This window comes from Danio aesculapii, chromosome 2 (genome assembly GCF_903798145.1).
Source record: "Danio aesculapii chromosome 2, fDanAes4.1, whole genome shotgun sequence".
Taxonomy (NCBI): Eukaryota; Metazoa; Chordata; class Actinopteri; order Cypriniformes; family Danionidae; genus Danio; species Danio aesculapii.
In genome coordinates this window covers 16,157,702-16,175,796 of record NC_079436.1, presented here as the reverse complement: position 1 = coordinate 16,175,796, position 18,095 = coordinate 16,157,702, and the positions used below count along the sequence as shown (strand labels likewise).

General features: G+C 36.8%; 1 protein-coding gene across 1 annotated transcript in view; it reads right to left on the bottom strand.

Annotated features, from left to right (window-relative positions):
- Nucleotides 1-13,839, bottom strand: part of dpp6b (dipeptidyl-peptidase 6b) — a 239,238-nt gene extending 225,399 nt beyond the window's left edge. The window contains exon 1 of the mRNA XM_056473708.1: nt 13,212-13,839. Coding sequence (XP_056329683.1) covers nt 13,212-13,403 — 192 coding nt within the window. The 5' untranslated portion in view covers nt 13,404-13,839. The remainder of the gene's footprint in view (nt 1-13,211) is intronic.
- Nucleotides 13,840-18,095: the final 4,256 nt, after the last annotated feature.

The following is an 18,095-nucleotide window of genomic DNA, read 5'->3' as shown; positions in this document are numbered from 1 at the left end:
GTGATTCAAGGTGAATTGTTTAATTCGCTCTTGTTCTTTTTGGGACTCCAGATCTTGTATTAGCTGACCGTTTGGGCGCCTGGACAACCCATCAGCATCCTGGTTTTGGGATCCTGCTCTGTACTGAATCTTGAAATTATATGCTGACAACGCTGAGAGCCATCTATAACTGGCTGAGTCCAATTTGGCTGAAGTCAGGATATAAGTTAAGGGATTACTGTCAGTGATAACTATAAACTCAGACCCATACAAATAGTCACTAAATTTTGTAGTAACTGCCCACTTGAGGGCCAAAAACTCAAGTTTATGAGCCGGGTATCTAGCTTCACTCCTAGTTAATCCCCGACTGGCATAAGCAAGGACTCTCAACTGCCCGTCCTGTTCTTGGTACAGGGCAGCACCTAACCCAACAGTGCTGGCATCTGTATGTAGTACATAGGGCAATCTGGAGTTAGCGTATCCCAGAACTGGAGCAGTTGTCAATTTCTCCACAATTTCCTTAAATGCCTGCTGACAAGAAGCATCCCATCTGTCTCCTAACTTTTCTTTTGGATTGAGGTATTGCTGGTTTGTGTCCTTGGGTTTCTTTTTTTTTCGAACTGGGGGGTATCCCGCTGTGAGATTGTTGAGGGGCTTGACTATTTTAGAAAAGTCCTGAACGAATCTTCTATAATACCCAGCAAATCCCAGGAATGATTTCAGCTCTTTCAGAGTTTGTGGCCTTGGCCAGGTTTTAATGGCCTCAATTTTGTCTGGGTCCGTTTCCACACCATGCTCAGAAACAATATGTCCCAAATATCGCACTGAAGTCTGAAAAAATTTACATTTTTCAGGCGAAAGTTTCAAGCCATATTCCTTCAAGCGTGTAAGGACTTGCAAAAGTCGGTGTTCGTGCTCTTCAAGGGTTTCCGAAAAAACTATGAGGTCGTCTATAAAAACCAGCACCTCTTTGCGGTTTAGGTCACCCATACAGCGCTCCATGAGCCTCTGAAAAGTACTGGGAGCATTTGTGATCCCTTGCGGCATCCTATTAAACTCCCAGAATCCTTGAGGGCACACGAAGGCTGTCTTGTGTTTATCTGCTTCCTCCATCTCAATTTGATAGTATCCTGACTTCAAATCTAAAACAGAGAACCATTTTGAGCCAGTTAAAACGGAAAACACCTCCTCCAGATTTGGAAGAGCATAAGCGTCCTTTATGGTTTGGCAATTAAGTTTCCTAAAATCAATACACAGGCGTACTGAACTATCCTTTTTCCTCACCACCACTATAGGGGAGGCAAATGGAGACTCAGATTCGCGAATAATTCCAGCAGCCAAAAGATCTTGCAAGTGTTTGCGAACAGCATCGACGTCTTGTGGATGAATGGGCCTAGGGCGATGCTTAAAGGGGGCTTCGTCATTGAGTTTAATGCGATGCTTTACCTTATCAGTATGCCCATAGTCCATGTCATGTAAAGCAAACACCTCAGGCATCGTGTTTAACAAAGCTATGATTCGGCTTCTCCACTCTGCTGGTAAAGGGGAATTGCCAAAATCAAAATTAATCTGTGTGCTGGCAGAATTAATTTGTGTCCGAGAAGTGTCATGGATTGGCTTAGTCTGCACTGCATGCTGAACAGAGTGCATTTCAGCTATCACAGCTTTTGGGGAGACAGCTATGTCATTCTGAGTATTATTCCTCACTAGTACAGGTAAACTAAAAGAGCGTTTAGAAGGCAAGGTGTATAGGCCACTGGCTACTAATAATCCACCTGGCATGGATGACATTGCTGGTTGTTCCAAAGTTGTCAAACTTTCTGAAGGACAACAGCCTAGATGAACAGCTCCATCAAGAACAGCTACACTACCTGCTGGCACAACTTCAGGAGCAGTTCCCTTCAGCGTCACACATCCCATAACTTTAGTATTCATTTCCCTATGTCTAACACTCAGGATTTTGAGTAATGCTCGATATCCATTAAAAGCAGGACTAAGGTTCTCTAGATTTTCCTGAGCATTGTTGGCATAAAGAGCATCAAGAGAGTTGGTTCCTATGAGTACTTGGGGCACATGCATCAAATCAGGAACTACTAGGGCTAATGTGGCAATTTCTGCTTTCACTCCCAAAAACTCCTTAGGAAATGTTAAAGTGAGTTCTACATAACCCAAGTAAGGAACCGACTGCCCATTCGCTCCCTCTACCTCCAGTAAAGACTTCAGCGACTTCATAGGGTGATTTGCAAGATGAGTTTGATAAAAGGAAAGTGGAATGGTGGTTACTTGAGAACCCGTATCCAGCAAGCAATTCACTGGGGTTCCATCAACCATTACCTGAGCAGTACATTTCATCCCCACCAATCCTCTGGGTATTTTCTTCTGCATCTTTGCATCACAACACTTGTTGAACACACTATTAGATTTGTTAGGGCATGCGGGTCCTATTCCAGTTTCTGTAAGCCCTGCTACAGAGACTGTTGGTAGTTTAACCGTGATGTTCCAACTTTGTTTTTCAGATCCCACTGAGCCTGTTTCTCTCTCAGCTGACGTCGTTTGGCTTCTACATTGGAGGGATTTGGTTCGTTTTCACAATTCACAGCAATGTGCCCATCCTCTCCGCAGGAAAAGCAATAGGCTGGACGAGGGCGAGGAGATGTCAATCCACCACCGTTGGCTGATGTACTTTCTTCTCGCCTTGCCTGCCTGGATTGTGACATTACCGAAGGACTTCTGAACTCAGACATTCTTCCTGGCTGTTTCTTTGATTCTGAGACCATTAATTGTGATTTTAACTCTGCAACCTGTCTGGTCAGGTTAGCAACTTCTTCAGCCTCTGAGCTCCTGTTGAGGTTCTTTTGGGCACCTGCTCCCGCAGTTTGAATCTGGGCTCGCAGTTCAGAGAGTTCCTTTTTTAGTGAAATCACATCCACAGCATCGGAAGAAGTGGGCTGGCACTTTTGGTGAGTCATTAATTGCATGGAAGCAAGTTGAGCATGAATTTCTGATATTTGTTTCTTCATGAAGTCAGTTTCAGTGGCTGCTCCAACAGTTGCATCAGGTGAGTGAACAATTAATTTATTAGTGGCAGCTCGTGACTTAGAAGAGGCTAAAACTTGCTTAGTCACTCCAAAATGACTCCTCATCCGATCTTCCTTTGAGGATTGTCTGTCTTCCTCTGTCCTCACAGATACAACTAATTCTGCAAAGGATGGTGGGCTAATCTTTCTTCTTTCTAATTGGAGATTGGCAATTAAGCCATTATCCCAGCAGCCACGGCAGAATTGTTTTAACAAATAGCGATCACGTTCACTTGCTGCAATACCACCTCTCCTCACAGCTGCACTCAACATCACTTGTAGACGATGTAGATAGCTGGATGGTTTTTCTCCCTGATTTTGCAACATAGTCATGAACTTTGCAAGTAACTCATCCCCATCCTCCACAGAACCATACACAGACTCTAGCAACTCTAAATAAACAGAGGGTGATGACTGTGGACTAACATGTTTGATTAAGTCAGCAGCAGGTGGAAGCAAGCTGTCTAGAATTCTTCTTGTACGGGATAAGTCTGAAATAGATGGATCGTCCAGAAGAAACCCCACACTTGCACGCCATGTTTCAAAGTCTGGCTCGTTTGGTGGACGTGGAATTTTACCTGAGAAAGATCTGAGACGTAAGGAAGGATGTGGAGCTGTGACATCACTTGTTCTCACAACATGCTCAACCACAACTCTCTGCACACTAGGAGGATCAATCATGTCCATGGTTAGAACAGGATGTGATATCCCTGTGGATGAAGCATGGTTAGTTCTATCACCTTCAGGTGAAGTGATCATCTCATTCTCCTTGGACAGGTTTTGGGTTCTTTTAGGTTCAACACAAAGCAATGAAGATACATATGGTGAAGTAGTTTTATCTCTACCTTCTTCCATTATGAGTGATGTGGCAGATGACCCATCATCATTAAACGAACTGACAGTACGGAGTTCCTTACTTTGGGAATCAGCAGCAGGCCGTTCTTGTCCCTCATTAAATTTAGGAAGCTGTTCAGCATCTTTCTCAATTAACTGAATCTTTCTCAACTCCTCTTGAAGAACGTCTTGAAGGGATGCACCAGCAGCATTGGCAATTGCTTTCAGCTCATCCAAATAGCTCTGAGTAGCATCATCTTTAGCTACAGGTGAGTATACACTGCTAAGAGCACGCACAGTGAAAATGTCATCAGCGTTTGAAGTACTAACAACATTTAAAGGCAACAAAGCCTGCAGATTAGTCATTGCAGAGCTTTGAGAAAATTCTATTATAGCCTGCTGATGAAATTCAGATGTTGGGTCATCAATAATAAGACTACGACTAAAACTGCCATATCGCATGAGAAATGCTTCTACGTTTTGGTCAGACTCGCTCAACGTTATGCCACTAACTATGACAGCGTTTGAAACGTTCACTTTTTCTTTCTCAACTATATCCATTATATTGGTACTCGTATATCTTATTTTACAGTAAAAGTTTTCTTTGATTTGATTTTCACTGGAAAGTCACTGTTGTTGTCAGGCAATCAATCTCCTGGCTGGCTCGCCAAGTTTTGTAGCGCTCACTCGATGCAAATTATTATTTCTATCCTTTTAATAAAACCTACAATTCAGATTTAGTATTATGGACCAGCGTCTCAGAAGAATAGACTCGACTACTGAGAAAGATGCCACAACAACAGTGAACAGACAGACTCTGAGGATTAGTGTAACATGAAACTTGTATTTTTTTTCAAAGCACAATAAATTGCATTTAATCAATAAAATAAAAATAAAATGAAAAATGTATATAAAGAAATTGAAATTAAAAGTTTGGGTATTGAATCTCAATTGTTGTGTTCTTAAGGTATAAAACCCTTGCTTTTCAACAACCTAAGCTCCTTCACACCACACAATCTTCAACTTTTTAAACAAAACTCTATCATATAACTCTTAAAGTTATTTTTTCAGATTTGTTTTTGCTTCACAGAATAGATTTCCAAAGAATGAAAATAAAATAAAAAAATTCTAAATGAGTCTCACAGTCACTTGTATATGAGGAATAAATCAACAATGCAGAATATAGTTCTTTTTTTTCTTTGTTAAGAAAAAAAAAAACCCCAGTTCAATAGAATGTCCATGAAGTGAGTTAAATGTCTCTTAAATCGTTGAGGTGAAGAGAAAAAAAAAAGATATTGTCCATCCAAAAAAAAAAAAAAAAAAAAAAAGGGAAATAGAGAAATGAGAAATGTCACTTGACTTCCTACCCGATTCAAAGCTCACAAACCAATCTTTTTCCACAGAAAAATCCTAGAACAGACTCATGGGGGGAGGCTCGCCAGTCCAAACCCTCCTCAGAATTTATGGAAGGCCAGAACAGATCCAGATATTGCATCCAACAGACGTCACCAACATGTAACAAATCATAACAACAAAAAAAAAAAAACCTGACCTTGGACAGACAAGGTCACAAACAATCATTAATATCTTCATTGTAACACAATACAATATAGTTAACACATTAAACTCATTAATTCCATGTTGTAAATACAGCACCTTAAACATTTTATAAAGAACTCACATAACTTGAATATTTCAAAGGAATCCAGGAAAAAAAATACATTTTCTTACTTACACAATGTCTTTGGCTGTTATTTTTTTTTCTCCATTTACTAAATTACGTCATTACATACATATTTTATGCACAAATTACACTTATATATTTAATTACTTTTATTTTTCTTCCTAAAACACAAATAAGGATTCAATTTGCAACTTTAATAAGCAAATTTACTCACCAAGGAGATCTTTTCTTTTTTTTTTTTCTGACTCACAGAAGGTTCTAGAAAGGCACAGATAATCTCTCACTTCATATCCTTCTCAGTCTCATAAACCCATCGATAGCAATAGTCTAAAAGATCATATATTGGTTCCACGGAGATCACAACACCGTGCTCGATCACAAATCCACGCGAGAGATCGCGCTGCCAAACTTCACTTTATTACCGCGCTCCGTCACAAATCCATGCGAGAGATCGCGCTGCTAAACGTCACTTTATTACCGCGCTCCGTCACAAATCCATGCGAGAGATCGCGCTGCTAAACGTCACTGAAACACCTCGTGTAAAACCCGGAAACAACTAATCCGTGGTGCCGCAATCTGTATCCTTATTGGCCCTTCTTAAAATTTAAAACGCCTAATGATTGGCTGCATTAATAATCAACTAAGGACACATATTAATCAAAAATGTACATTTTACACTACAAATAAAGTCCTTTTCATTAGTTTTTAATACTTTCCCTATTATTATCTCTTTATATTCACCTATATATATATATTTCTTTTTTTCTGGTAACCTTGGTTACATTTAACTAAATAAATTTACTTTATTTATTTGTTAATTTATTTTTATTGTAATATTTTTACTTCAATTTATATTTGTTTACTTTTGGATGACGTCAGACGATGAATGTCTTTCTGCAAGTTTAGAATTTGATTCTTCAGAAACATTTTTGTTGTGCTGGTTGAAAGTCTCTTCACATTCCAATAGTAATGATTAAAGTAAATGATCTAAATGTATTTATATGTATTTTTATATTCTCGATAAGGCATAAAACTAAAAAATGTTCATCCAATTAAATATTGTCAGACTGACACATAACTCAATTACGACAGGTATCTCAAACTGTCTGTCAACAAATTTAAATTAGAATTTCTGTGCAGCCTCTTTAAGCAAACAGATACGTCATTTGCACATGAAGCATGTATCTAATGCTGACAGAGAGACAAACTCTGCATCAACCTGAACTTCTTTCTGAAAGCCTTGTATGCATGAAAAGAAAGATTGTTTCTGAAAGGGCTTCTGCCAAAAATGCAGAATCAAAACTTTTCTAAACCCAGAATCAATATCAGAATTACTTTTGCATGCTGGAGGGTAATTATGTTATGCAGTTCAAAACAACAATTTGGAGGGTACAGTTTGAGCTTGAAACATTAGTAACACTGAGCGCCATTTTCTCATTGTAATGTTGAGGTGTGTGTTTATCTGAGGTTCTTTGAAGAAACCTGCTTCTTTGGTGAAATTTGTATTTGCAGACTCCATAAAAACATTTTTAGTACTGAATGAACCATGGTCTATTAGTGGAACATTAGTCATCCTGATTAATTGAAGGTAAGTAACATGGCAAGGTGGCTCAATGGTTAGCACTGTCACCTCACAGCAAGAAGACTTTTATGCGACAAAGACATGCGGTATAAGTGCATTGAATAAACAAAATTGGCCATAGTGTGAGAGACGTTAAAACAGTTTTCCAACCGCAGCTGTGCTTCATTCTCGAAATGTATAGTTTGTCTAAAGTGATGTATACAAACTATAAAGTATACTATGACCAGGGATACAATCAGCCAACGAAGTCGTCCCATAAAAAGCATCATTTTATGCCTGCCGGTTTATTTACTCTCAGGAGTTTTATTGGCATTTTCCCGCACATTAATTCTGACTAATCGAAAAGCAGTTTAGAAAATACGTTCAATAACATCTGGCCAATGGGGGATGTGGATTTTGTCACATGACTGCATTTTTGTTCTTTTCAACTGGTTCGGACCAAAGCAATAAGTGTGGCATGAAAAGGACCCAAAAATGGCAGAAAAATGCAACAATGTATTTTTGTTGCCCTTGGTCCAGAGCAAATGATCCTAACCACAGATGTGAAAGCACCCAAAGTTAACTAAGCTTAGACTACGTCCATTGCAATTGTACTGTTAAGTCCTGTCAAGTTAAACTAGTTAAGACAATTTAAGTGAAGTAAACTTACAATTGTAAAATGCAGGTGTTAGTCTTTATGGTAAATTAGATAAACAGCAGTAAACTGATGATACTAGACATCTAATTTTACACCACAAGTTTTCACAAATATTGGTGCATGTTATTGTATTGAATACCCCAGCTTTTTTCTGATAACAACAAAGATATGTGCATTGTTCCTATGTGTTTTAGATCAGAATTATAGGACATATCTGGTCTGTTCATTGTTATTGCCTTATTCATTAATTATTCAGCGCAGTCCACTTATGATGACAGACTGTCACTGGATGGAGTGTGACTTCAGAGTATCCACAGTTCTGGATCCAAATAGTGGGATTTAAAGCTTGTTAAAAGAGCTAGTTGTCAAAAGAGCCAGTTGTCATGAGCGAGGCAAGGAAGAGAAAAAAAAACATTTAGCTAAAATTTTATTTTATAAAATTTTATAATAAAATTACTTATTTACATGACCTAATACACAGACAATATTAGCTAAGGACAGTTTGTATATTTCTGGACGAACATACTGTACAGTCAAACAACTGTAAATTAACAGATATTTCTACAGTGTTTGCTAAGTGTTTGTGATATAGCCAATGATCTGTATTATTTTTATAATAAGTACCTTTAAGAGCCATAACCTTCTGCAGTTAGCTCTAGTAGGCCTTGACCCTGCAAAGCAATTTGACTAGACAGTTTCAGTGATGAAAAGTGAATACATTGTCCATTAGCTGAGCATGTTATTCCCTACAGACATAATGGTATATCATGCTAAGCATCGCGGTCTGCAAGATTGAAATAAACCAGTTTTAAATATGCAAAGTCTACTTCCAAAGACAACATCATGAGGTAGATAAAGATATTATAATTTAAGATAAAAGCCTACATATGTTGTAGGTATAAAATACTTTTATTTATAGAGGTAACAATATGTTTCCTAGGGTATATGGCACTATAATATCAACTGAATCTCCTTTTTGATTGTATAACTACCTTTTGTGTTGGTGACTGGTTGGCGGTGTCTGCAGCTAAGTGTGCTAGCTACTGTATTTGCTGCTAATTTTTGTTTTTGAACAAAACACTAACAACCAGTGTTGAACCAACAGTGGTTATTGGGCTCAGTTGTTTATGCTGCATGAGTGAAACTGTATGGAGAGCTTGCAACAAGCTAAGTACAAGTGCTACGTTTTCAGAATGAACCTGGGTTGATTAGTTCTCTGTTGCCCCATGATTTTGTGCTAATGGAAAGACGAGTTACTCTGACTGATGTTTAGGTGTGTGTTGTGGCTTTTAAGTAACTGTCTGGGTGATCTATAGACACTAATATTTTTTGTAATGCAGCATTCTCTTTCTTGTCCTTCTAATAGACCTTTTTCACAGCGGAATTGAATACAGGAAGCGCCCTCCGAAGCAATGTTTCGCTTTTTCCTGTTTTGCTAACAGTCGCAGAAACATGACAGCCTCAGGACATTGGATGACATTTTCACTGTCAACTTTGCTGTAATTTGGACAAGAACACGTCGTTCGCTTGGTTAATGTGTAAAACTGACGTAGCCTAAATAAATCAGCATTTAAAAGGAATTTGTGCAAAAAAATCGTTTGCAACGTTAGATTACAGTAAGGTGCGCAGCCAACAGCATAAGATCTGCTAACTCAAGCCATTCGTTAGCAAAAATAACTATTTAACATCCAGCAGGATTAGTTTTATGTTAGTAGTTGTCCGTAAGCTGTGCTAACCCCCTCCTTCCTTTGTATTCAGGGTCAGATACGGGCGAGTTGCTATCAGTCAATGCGAAAGAACAAGGAGCCCCATAATGACAGGTTGCTTAATGCTCGTAAGGTTTACTCAAATCTGGAAACTCGCTGGAAAAAATAAAGATATTTGTTGTTGTGTTCAGTGTTTGAATACGATTCTATTAAAGCACTTCAGTTTTCCACTAATTACTAAATTTTTTAATTTTAAAGCAAATATCTTCAAAACAGTCCATCTGTAGCATATAGGGTGTGTTTCTCAATCTTCAGGTTAAAGTTAGATTATGTTCCAGTTCATTTTGTTCGTTGGCTTTGAATGTTTTTATTATTTATTTAAAGAACAGCAAATAACATTTTACAACACAAAAAAAAAAACATGCCAGGTGGGTAATTATAAATAAAATACAAATATACAAAATCTACATATGTAATAATTAAATAAATACATTATAGAGGTCACAATTTTTTTAAGTATTCATTACAAAAATACAATTTCCATCAATTCCACCTTTACATTTTTGTAAATAATGTTTTGTTGGATAAAATCTGTGGAGAAGTTTATAGGATATTTCTTTAATTTTGTTTCTAACCTGATATTTCTGTGGTAACAGCCACACTTTTTTTCAGCAAATCAAGTCACCCTTTAATAAAGACATCCAATAAAATTGTATTTAATGAACAGTAGTGATTTCTTTTTGGAAAAGAGTTTGAAAAGCTCTATTATTACTCTTGGTATTTACTGTAAAACAAGTTTTGCCAACATAAGATTTAGTAAAATCAAAAGACGATGGTCTTGATTAATACCATTAAATAATATATGGGTCTCTGAAAAAATTGAATCAATAACAGTTGAAAACTTGCAGAGTTATTGAGATACTGTAATGAGAAAGGAATTCATTGTGAGAAAATTATACCAGCTTTATTATAAATTTGACTAACCAAATTAATTTTGTTGTAAAAAAAATTGCATTTGTATTAGTTGTCTATTATTCCAATGTGGGGAAAATTATGCTTATATATTAATGACCTTGATAGGAGCACTTGTTTGTGGAAGGCAGATAACTGGAATTTTGTCTATATTATAATTTCACATCAAAATAAAACTAAGACCACCAATATTTGATAAAACATAATGATCTCCGCTTTGAAGTGCATACTGCACATGAGCGTACTCTGGCATGTAACTTGAAACGAAGGACATTCATTCCGTCTAATTTATTTCACCCATGATTTCCTCTGTCCTTTGTCTTTTCAAGGAAATTGAGGTAAGGGTGTCGTTTTTTTTAAGCTGGAGCAGCCGGGAATGCTGCAATAACAGCGATGAGACGACTCTGCCATTCTATCATACTCCGTTGCATTGGAACCGGATGTTGTGATACGCTGTTTCGCTTAATGGAACCAGGAAGTGTGAAAAAGGCCTATTGTAATGGCTCTATTTTCCCTAAACAGTGCAGTTTCTCTCAAACCTTCCTTGCAGCCATTTTGAGAGCCATTCAAGGACTCTGCTGAGTGCTGCATTGATTTTGTAGCTCATGCTTTGGGATATTTGCTATTAATCAGAATTTTTGTAAAAGTGTACATATGGAAATTGAAGTACAAATATGTTGTTTCTGCCTGCAATTAATATAAAGTGGAATAAACCTGTGTGTGCCTTTAGTAGGTGGTGTCAACTACTAAACTGGTGTGGCGTAGTTGCTACAACTATTATGACCGGAAAGTCAAACTTTGTTTCTAACTTGCAGCATCAAGAAAACATTGCACACAGCATAGCGAAACCAATGCCTGCCTGAGGCTGGCCAATATTCAGGCAAGATCGGCCGATACACAGGCCCACACACAGAGGGCTGTAATGAACTGTTTGCTTTGACCACTGAGTTCCGTAAAGGAGTGGAGACTTGTTTTGTGTTTACCTTATGATTAAAGCTGTTGCATGTCCGCCGATTCCAGCCTCAAAATGAGCAAGTTTAAGCCACTTCTGCATTTAAACACCAGCGAAGAAACTCAACACAGAGGAACATAAACTCCTACTGCCAGCTAATGTTTCGAAAGTGTTATTGCAGAGCAACAGAAACAGCTCGCAGAAGTAAAATCGCACATCTATGCACATTACAAGCACTGTGGGTCACGCCGATCACTTGACGCAGAAGTATAAACCAGGCTTTAGGGCTTGTGTAAGTTGACATGCACTTGCAAAGTTTCTTATGATCTTAATATCTGTTGATACTGCTCCTTCAACAGACATTTAACTGACTATAAGAAACTTTGCAAGTACATGTCAACTTACAATAACCCTAACTCTAACCCCCACCATAACAGTCTACTTATAATCTAATAAAATTACTTGCCATGTAGATGCAATGTAACTTAAATTCAACAAATGGACCATCAAAATAAAGTGACCAAATAGAGTGTTACCAACTTAAAAAAATAAATAAATCTATATAAAATTTTCAAATAATATATTTTCATTTAATACACTAGTATAGCATATGCTATAAAAATATATATATTTTCAATTAATACACTAGCATAGTAGAGAATATCAATATTGCTTCCGGTTTTTGATTGCATAAGCAAATTAAGACTATTATAGATCAGTGGCTGTGACACATTGCAATGGCCACCACTATTGTAGCTGCTGGTGATTTGTCATACTATGGACCTACAGACGCTGTAAAGAATACTCAACATGCTTCAACAGATTGTACTGTGCCAACGTAAAATTGTCCTGTCATACTCTGATAAATCGGCAGCTTTTCCTATTTTGACACTGACCACTCTATGATGGAGCTGGTCATAATGTATGGCTTATCATTGTACAGATGTACATCATGATTTTGACAAAAAATATCACAATGGCGTGCAATGTTGGTTTTGCCACAAAGACGTTTAATGAATAGACATATAAATAACAGTTTAAAACAAATTAGTTTTACTGTAAAATTAAAAATAATAATAATAATAATAATATTAATAGATGATTTTAAAACACACAAAAAAATTAAACTTTCAAATTTTAAATGTCAAAATATGTCAAAATAAATTATAATTATTATTATAATTCAACAGGGCACATCATTTAAAATGTAAAATACATTTTTGTTGTGTGGATTACATCATTTATATCAGAGCCTCTTAAAATAAAGTTACAGTAGAAACACCTGATAGCACAGATTGTTTAAAGGCGAGGATTTGTGACGCGTCATCTGCTGTGACGTCATTCTTGCCTTCGAAGGTCAAATCAGTGAAAATAACATGTGGCAGACGCAGCGTAAAAACTCTTTGGATTGAGTGTTATGCTTTCACTGGCAATCATCCTGCTTGTTTAAATTTGTTTAGTTTTATTTTAGACAACTACTACCTCGAAAACCATAACAAATGAATTACAGTTTAAAAATCTACTTGTGCCAAAAACACTTAAACAGCCAAATTTGAGTTTCACGTGTCAACCCCCCTCCAAAATAAATAAATAAATTAATTAATTTAAAAATAAATCCTTAAAGCTTACAGCAACTTATACAAGATGTGATAGCCTTACATTTCGATTGAAAAAGGATGAAGAAAATTTAAATATGCTTACTCGGAAAAAAACACTTTTACAACAGCGTCGTTTTAGGTTCATTAAAACACAGACATCGCGTAACGTAAATAAAAGCGTGATTCTTACGTCTTCATCCTCGCTAGCGTTTTTCTTGCGGTTCTGGACCGGAGGTCGGCATGAGGGGTGATGAGGACTCTTCCCAGATTTATTCTCCTCCTCAGGAAGCTGTCCACCCAGGAGATGACTGGCTTCAGGTGGATGAGGAAAAGATTTGTTGGTATTAATTTTCCCCGTGAATCTCTGGTAAAGCGAAGCCATGGGTCCGGTAAAATCACTAAAGCATCTCAAAGCGCGAGCTGTCTCATCGGCTGCTCTGCTTGAATGTGTTTGATTTTTAATGTCCCTCTCCCGCAGAATGTAAACGCACTTCTTCTTCAATAGACCAGAGTCGGTACTGCTAAGAAATGCAGTAAGACGAAATTGAAATATATCTCTAACGCGCTCCGTTGGAGTAATTCCTCTGTTTTATTGCTTTGACTGGAGTCGGGCGGTACTAGAGAAAGTCTGCTCTGTATTCAAAGCACGTTGTTTCCTCTATACCTCATCTGCAGAAAAGCGTCCATACAAACAGCCTGTATTAAATCACTCATTCGCCGGATTTAACAAGAGAGCTTACCACATCTCACTGCATTTCAGAAAAGGCGAGCAGTGGAAAGACAGCAGTGAGACCTTTACGCAAATGAGTGTGTGTGAGTGCGTGTAAATGCGTGTGTGTGTGTGTGTGTGTGTGTGTCTGTGTGTAGATGAGGCGCGTTCAGCATGTGAAGTGACCGCCGACAGAACATGTATCTGTAAACAAAAGTAGCATAGATCCTCAAATCTTGAATTCACTTTGGTATAAATAAAGTGAATATGAAACATCTCATCAGTTGACAGATGTTCACAAATGTTCAATATTCGGCAATACTCACCTTTCTGTTTTACTTCTAAAGGTCATACTCAGTACTAGAGCGCCACACTGTGGTTAAGTAAAATACAACAGCTCAAGTTAAACGATTCGCAGTCCATTAATGATTTAACTAAACCACCAAAATATGATTTATTAATTTGAGAAATTAATTATCTTAACATTTAAAATCCTTACACACAATGCGTTCAGCATTATGGTCATACTCAAAGTGATTATCATAAATTAGTAGGCTACACCCTCACAGTCAGATCTCCCTTTTAAAACATTTTCTTTATGATGCTTTAATAAAATATTTGTATATACATTAGATTAGTCAACACCAAAGTCAATCTGGAACTAATCCAACAAAAATCCTAAAATCACAGCCAAAACATTAGTACAGTCAAAATAATATGTTAAGGGAAAATATCAAATGCAATGTAAATAAACAGGGAAAAAAACGAGTTCTTTGTAGTTCAAAATTTTGTTTGCAATATCTAATTTTAATTTAAATGTATTATCTTTCTATGTTCTGAACACTGTGTATGTATCCCACCCAGCACGAGACGTCATTTCGACGTCATTTTTTGGGCTAAATCAAGTCGGCCCGTCGTAGACTTAATTTAGCCGAAATACCGACGTCGAAAATCAGTCTGTATTTGGTCCGTCGGATTTGGTCCAAACATAGACCAAATATCGACGTGGTCTTTGTTTTGCCCGTCGGATTTGGTCCAAACATAGACCAAATATCGACGTGATTGTGTTGCCCGTCGGATTTGGTCCAAACATAGACCAAATATCGACGTGGTCTTTGTTTTGCCCGTCGGATTTGGTCCAAACATAGACCAGATATCGATGTCTTTGTTTTGCTCGTCGGATTTGGTCCAAACATAGACCAAATATCGACATGGTTGTTTTGCCCGTCTGATTTGGTCCAAACATAGACCAAATATCGACGTGGTCTTTGTTTTGCCCTTTCGGATTTGGTCCATATTTAGCTCAGTACTTGAACATATGGTCATGAAGAATTACAAGTTCCTCACAAAATGTTTTACATCTATTGCTTTCTTTCCAGTCCAATGTAGAATGCAAAATATATAGATAGCGATTTAGTGCCATTACATTTAAATTATGCCAAACAAATTACAACGTTACTGTTGTTAACTCCTTCAGTATTTTCCCTGCTGCTTCATTCACTGATGTAAATACTTTTCAGGTAGCCTAAGTCGATTTGTTAATAAAGCAAAAGATTCCTACAAATATTGTAACAAATAATGTAAATTAAGATTTCAAGTCCATCAACGTAAAAAACAGATTAAATAAAATAGGGTAGAAAAAAACGAAATCGGAATACACTTTATAATGCCTTTTTGTTTTATATTTCAATCTATTCATCTTGTTAGTAAGAAATCATAAATTATTATTTATTATAAGAAATGAAAAAATATCATACTTTAATAATAATATGATGATGATTATGATGATAATAATAATAATAATAATAATAATTATTATTATTATTATTAAGTAGGCTTTTTTTAAAGTCTACTTTTACAATTTAACACATGTAAACCACAGCAGAAAGTTCTAACCGGCAGGCCCATGTCATATACAGTACAGGTAATAAATAACCCACTATAAATTAAAAGAATTAACATATGCTTTTTGTTTTCACAAGCTTTGGAGATGTAACATAAATTCCCTTTTTTAATAATAGGTCACCTATAGCTTTCGCCATGAGGCGGTGTTCAAAATGACATCAATGTTTTTAAAGTGCACTGCGAAGGGAACACAATTGTAAACATGAAGATCGCTAAAACTGAATTGTAAAAATAGTTTGAAAGCAAATTACACATAGAGATGATCTTTAATGCTTTTTTTATTTTCAATAATTCCAACTTTGAATGTTAGAATGTTCTAAATGAATAGAGCATATGGGGGATAAGTGGCAATAGCACACAGCCAGGAACTCTTCTGCGCGAGTCAGCGGGACTTGCGTGCGCGTGCTCATCATTTGAAATAAATAACGGACACAAAGCAACGGGTGGAACGGTAATCTGAAGGTAAGTACGTTATATTCGACGTTTCACATGTTTTATTTGTCCTTTTACTTATAATTTATGTTAAATGGAACTTTAGATGTGTAACGTTTTACATTATTATTATTTTTAATGAACATTTAATCACTTTATACGTTTTTTTATGTTGCCCTGTATAGTGACAAGGTCATTGACAGCAGCTAATCTATGAAGGTAAATAATAGCTGTTTTGGTTATTTATTTGGCGATTTCAACCAAATTACTTCATTTTATGTCTTCAATGCTTTTTAACCTGTGTAAAAATATAAGAATATCTGTAAATTCGACTTGGAATTAGCATAAAAAGCTGCTCCTGCTCCGGCTATTGTTAAAGGCTAACGTTATGAGAAACGCTTCGCAAATAGCATTAACGGTACTTCGAGCTAACATTTTTTAACTTGTAATAATGCTAACAAAGTGAATTGCTGTGGGTTAATGGTTTTGTTGCTGTTTCTACATTTAGTGATGAACTCCTCACCAGAGACGCTCCACAGCCTTGAATGGGGAAGCTTTGCCATTTTGTAAGTTGTCCACCCGATCTGTAGCTAGTCAAGCTAATTATTTGTGGTTTCGTTCTGTTCCTGATTTCCTTTGTTCACAAACCATGCTTGTCTGTTTTTTTATGATTGTTGTGCTATGTTCTGATGTACGTTTTTTTATTTTCCTGTTTATTAAAATTCATTTTGTCTACATCCTTCCCTTTCGATTCACGTTACTGCAGTTTACTCATAAAAGATAAAAAAATGTTTGTAAACGCATTCATTAAAAAAAAAAAAATTATATCATTAAGCTTTTTATAACTTCACAAGGAAATGAACTCCAAACAAGATCATTGTATTTCTCACAAAATACCATGTAACTTAAATTTTGTATGAGGAGTCAAAATTGTGGCTATTTTATGGTACAAACACTGTGGATTAAACATATAATTTACATTGGAATTGTACTTTGTAATAGTAGATACCAGGTGAGATGTCATGCTGAGTTATTTTTCTTATAACTTTTTAATGGCAGTTTCGCTGGAATCTTCAATTGAAAACATCAAGATCATTAACCTGTGTCAGCCTGGACAGACTTCTGTTTCAGTTCTGACTGCACCACACTAATCTCTCTGCTTATGTGGATCACTGACTACTATGTTCTCTGAAGGTATTCATTCATTCATTTATTCATTTGCTTTTCGGCTTAGTCCCTTTATTAATCTGGGGTCACCACAGCGGAATGAACCTTTTTATGCAGCGGATGCCCTTCCAGCCTCAACCCATTTCTGGGAAACATCCACACACACTCATTCACTACAGACAATTTTAGCCTACCCAATTCACCTGTACTGCATGTCTTTGGACAGTGGGGGAAACCGGAGCACCTGGAGGAAACCCATGTAAACACAGGGAGAACATGCAAACTCCACACAGAGACGCCAACTGACTCAGCCAAGGCTGACCAGCGACCTTCTTGCTGTGAGGTGACAGCACTACCTACTGCGCCACTGCGTCGCAGACTCTGAAGGTATTACTTTAGTAAAACAACAGCACCCATGACTGAAGTTTTTGTTAGTGACCAATATATATGAAGTCTGAGAAAGTTTGTTTTTAAGAGTTGGAAATGTTTTTTCTTCTCTCTCTCAAACACACCAAACTTGTGCTTACAGTACAGTGTATTTACAATCTTTTAGCCATTTTTTTATGGCTGTATTAAATACATTTTTATAAAAAAAATCAAAAGTAATTGTCACAAAACAATGCACATTTGAATTTTAATGAGAATGAGAATTACTCAACAGGGCTAAACACTTAAGATTTTTTCTAATGGCATGGTGTGGCCAGCGGAAAAGATTTTTACTTGTCCTGCCAACTTTTTCTCTGGCCCACCAAAAAAATATAAAAGATCATTTTAAGCCACTTATTAAGACTGAACTTATTAAGTTTTTAGCCACATGTTTAAAATTATGTGTCAAAAGAAGACAAATGTATAGTAGTCGTC